Genomic DNA, 4,701 nt, shown 5'->3' on the forward strand with positions numbered 1-4,701 from the left:
TCCGCGTCATCTGCGATGGCCTTTGGGCTGTGGAAGTGTGGAGGACCTCGGCCCCTCACCGGCGAGAGGGACCCCGCTCTTATTTTTGTTAGGTTCAACACGTTGGTTGAGGTTGTATGGCAGGCGTCTAGGTATCGTTGGAGGGCTTGTGAAGGTGTGTTTCTGTCAGATCTTGCGGGATTCGGTCGGTGCTGGTTTTCAGTGGATCTGTTTGCATCCGGTCTTTATCCATTTTTGTTTGAGTGTTTACAGGTTTGATCCTTGCGATCTACAATTCTCTTCGTCGGCGATGATTGTTGCTCAGGTGTGTTGATTCTGTGGGGTGTTTAGCACAGTGACTTACGGACTGTCTACTACAACAAGATTTGCCCGACTCTAGCGATGGAGGGAAACTTTTACGGTGGCGCATCTTGAGCTCACTCCAGTGTTTTATGGTTGTCGCTAAGTGGTTCACGGAACTAGTTGTAATTTTTGTTTTCTTGGGGTGTTCTTTGTACTACCATAATTGATTATGAATAGATCAAAAGTTGAAAAAAGATGCCTATGAAGGATGAAAAATCCCTCGAACATAAAAATAAAACAATGTGGTAGATATCATTTTGCATGCATTCAATGGTCAAAGTACCCCCCACTTTATTATTTAACCACTTTGTACACTATTTAGAAGTGTCTATCCATTTGTCAATTTGTGTCTAATTTGATTGTTGTGCCGCATGGGACATTGCTCACTTGCCGCATATGCTCGAACGGCATCGGTTTCGGCTGTACAGTGGGTATGCTTAAACATAAATGGGTCGCCACCGCGGGTTGGGTTGCTGCCTTGGATAGGGGAAGTGAGGCGTTTGTCAACTAACCCGTCAAGCTCCATACCACAATATTTCGTCCAAAAAAAAATCTCTATAACATGTTGGAAACAGCTCCCAGAAAACACATGTCTCAAGTGGCAGTTCGTCTATAGACACATTGCCCTGATAAGCGAGACCCACCAGCTGAAATTGACAAAAATGTCAAATGAGGTTTTGAGAGGGAAGAAACACCATAGTTTCGGTGGCTCTAGATCTGAATTAAAGCTCCCTAAACTAGCCTATTGAGACAGTTGCCCCTAACATGTGACCATTAGCTTGTTTCATAATCTACCATTTTACCCATACATCAACGACATTGTCTGCTCTGACTCAATTAAAACTTGCCTCGTCGCTACCCAGTGTCTTCGTGTTCACCACGCCATCGTTGGCTCGGTATCAGAGCTCGCCTCGCTTCTACCCGATGATGTCAATCATATGAAGACCGTAGGGATGAAGGAAAAGGGGATAAAAAATTGGTCGATTGCTGTGAAACGAAAAACAGCTAACCATAACCACCACAATCACAAATCATAATGATACATTATAACGCAAACAGAGGCCGAGAAGATTTGCATAGCACAGATTGAAGATCACAGTGTCGACTTTGCGAAAAAGCTGTGAAAACGGCGCAAGGTGGACACGCACAAGTCGAGAGAAAAGTAATCCCTATTTACCGACGGTTAATGTCATTTTTTGCGATGACTACCGACCGTTAAATGAGCAATAATGTTTCCAGACTCGACGCAGATCAAGTGAGTCGTATAACCGAACTGGATGTGACACACATCAAAAAGCACGTTGGAAAGTAAAACGCACCTTTCGTGTCATTCTCAAGTAAGTCGCTTGCTCCGTGAAACCACTGCGCATGCGCCAACCGGGGGCAGTCCAGTGGGTGCACCAAACCATCTGCAGGGTTGACATGACACGCGAGGCCTCCATCGAAGCAGGTCACTTCGATCGATGCAGCTAGCATGGCCGCCCGCGAAAAGCTTCCCCACGCAGAAAAATCACAACCTAATCCACCAACCCGCAGCTGCAGGCCGGACGACGGCAGGAACACGACGACGATCGCATTTGAACCCTGCTCTTCTGAAGTCCGAATGCTATATATACCGCCCCCTCGACGCTGCAAGTCTCATCGCCAACTCAACTCGAACCTTCAGCCACAACAAGACCTTCTCTAGCCAGCCACCACCCCATCGCAGAGAGCGCCGACGTAGACGACGATCTCCGGTCAGCGATCGGTGGGCCGGCAATGGCGTCCTCCGGGCTCCTCCTTCTCCTCGGCTGCCTCGCGTCCGCCCTGCTCGCCGGCGCCACCAAAGTGCACCACCACGAGTTCATCGTACGTGATCCTATTCCTACCTCCCTGTCTCTCCTCCTACCAGCAATGCGGTAATGGCGTTGCTGTTTTTGGGTACGGCTTTGCTGATTGTTTGTTTTGTGACGATGAAGGTCCAGGAGACGCCGGTGAAGAGGCTGTGCGAGGAGCACAACATCATCACGGTGAACGGGCAGTTCCCGGGGCCGACGCTGGAGGTCCGTGAGGGGGACACGCTGGTGGTCAACGTCGTGAACCAGGCGCAGTACAACGTCACCATCCACTGGCACGGCATCCGGCAGTTCAGGACGGGGTGGGCGGACGGGCCCGAGTTCGTGACGCAGTGCCCCATCAAGCCCGGCGGCAGCTACAAGTACCGCTTCACCATCGAGGGCCAGGAGGGCACCCTGTGGTGGCACGCCCACAGCTCCTGGCTCCGGGCCACCGTCTACGGCGCGCTCATCATCCGGCCCCGGGAGGACAAGCCCTACCCCTTCGACAAGCCATCGCGGGAGGTGCCCATCCTCCTCGGCGAGTGGTGGAACGCCAACCCCGTCGAGGTCATCCGGGAGGCGCAGCGGACCGGCGGCGCGCCCAACGTCTCCGACGCCTTCACCGTCAACGGCCAGCCCGGCGACCTCTACAACTGCTCCCGCCAAGGTACTGCTGAGTGCTGATGATCTCGCCGGCGATGCAGCTAGCCACCGTGCGTGACACGAACACTGACGACGATGTGTGTGTCGTTCGCTTTGGCTCTTGGCAGACACCACCGCGATCTCGGTGAAGCCCGGCGAGACGGCGCTGCTGCGGTTCATCAACTCTGCGCTCAACCACGAGCTCTTCGTCTCCATCGCCAGCCACAAGATGACGGTCGTCGGCGTCGACGCCTCCTACACCAAGCCGTTCGTCACCTCCGTGCTCATGATCGCGCCGGGCCAGACCACCGACGTGCTCGTCACCATGGACCAGGCGCCCACGCGCTACTACATCGCCGCGCGCGGCTACGTCACCACGCAGGGCGTGGCGTTCGACAACACTACCACCACCGCCGTCCTCGAGTACGACTGCGGCTGCACCACCGACTTCGGCCCATCGATCCCGCCGGCGTTCCCGACCCTCCCGGCCTTCAACGACACCGGCGCCGCCACGGCCTTCGCCGCGGGCATCAAGAGCCCGCGGAAGGTCGAGATCCCAAGCCCCGTCGACGAGAACCTCTTCTTCACCGTCGGCCTCGGGCTGTTCAACTGCGCGCCGGGGCAGCTGTGCGCCGGGCCGAACAACAACACCCGCTTCACGGCCAGCATGAACAACGTCTCCTTCGTCTTCCCCAAGGCCACCTCCCTCCTCCACGCGCACTACTACGACATGCCGGGCGTGTACACCACCGACTTCCCGGCCAACCCGCCGGTGCAGTTCGACTACACGGCGCAGAACGTCAGCCAGAGCCTGTGGCAGCCGATCCCGGCGACCAAGCTGTACAAGCTCAGGTTCGGCTCCGTGGTGCAGGTCGTCCTGCAGGACACCAGCATCGTCACGCCGGAGAACCACCCCATCCACCTCCACGGCTACGACTTCTACATCCTCGCCGAGGGCTTCGGCAACTACGACGCCGAGAAGGACGCCGCGAAGTTCAACCTCGAGAACCCACCGCAGCGGAACACCGTGGCGGTGCCCGTGAACGGCTGGGCGGTCATCCGGTTCCGCGCCGACAACCCGGGGGTGTGGCTCATGCATTGCCATCTCGACGTGCACATCACCTGGGGCCTGGCAATGGCGTTTCTGGTCGAGGACGGGTATGGCGAGTTACAGTCACTGGAGGCGCCTCCAGTTGATCTTCCAATGTGCTAATGACCGGCAAAGATACAACACCAGCAATATTGAAGGCTGCCCACGTTCTACTCTCAGTTCCTGCCATTTGGGGGTATTTGTGATCTTTATTTTGTATTTCTACTAGGGGTTTTGATTTTCCATCATGGTTTGTAACTTCCCCTGTAAATTTGCGTATTTTCAGTGATTCATCAGCTTATTATTTGAAATGAACTCTTATGTGATAGCAGTAACTACATCAAAGATCGAAATGTGCTGATTTGAAAGAGAAAAAACATCATTGATTAGCCAGAACTCATATGTGGAGGATCTTTTTGTATGAAGGACAATTTCATTTGATTGATATATCGATGTGATACAATTGAACTGAGCAATGCCCGGCCAGCTTCTGCATATCACACTGACAACTTGTTCAACACAATAACAATTTTTTTTTTATTTTACAACAACAAAAAAAGCCAACCAAAGATGAGGTAGATTATATCCGAAGAGTATTACCGTCATCCATGATGGGAGAAAAACTTTCTGACCCTATGCTCCAGCCAGGTTGACGTTATCATAAAAACGTCGATATCCTCTAGTCTCCGTAGGATAGACCCAAATGTTTTCAGTTTTCTTGTCAGTAATGACAGGACATGACGAGACGTGGGCTGACGACGCCTCGATAACTAGAGAGCAAAGCTCGAGATGACGTACCCCGAAACTATA

The 4,701-nt window shown here is 53.2% G+C and overlaps 1 protein-coding gene across 1 annotated transcript; it reads left to right on the forward strand.

Moving 5' to 3' along the window:
• Positions 1-1,968: 1,968 nt before the first annotated feature.
• Positions 1,969-4,212, forward strand: LOC125545180 (laccase-3). Its single transcript, XM_048709058.2, has 3 exons — positions 1,969-2,190; positions 2,301-2,826; positions 2,930-4,212. Exons 1-3 carry the CDS (start codon positions 2,101-2,103, stop codon positions 4,012-4,014), a joined length of 1,701 nt encoding a protein of 566 aa, XP_048565015.1. The 5' UTR covers positions 1,969-2,100; the 3' UTR covers positions 4,015-4,212.
• The last annotated feature ends 489 nt before the right edge of the window (positions 4,213-4,701 follow it).

The sequence above is a fragment of the Triticum urartu genome, chromosome 3A (assembly GCF_056163025.1).
Source record: "Triticum urartu cultivar PI428250 chromosome 3A, HENAU_Tu73, whole genome shotgun sequence".
In the NCBI taxonomy this organism is placed as follows: domain Eukaryota; kingdom Viridiplantae; phylum Streptophyta; class Magnoliopsida; order Poales; family Poaceae; genus Triticum; species Triticum urartu.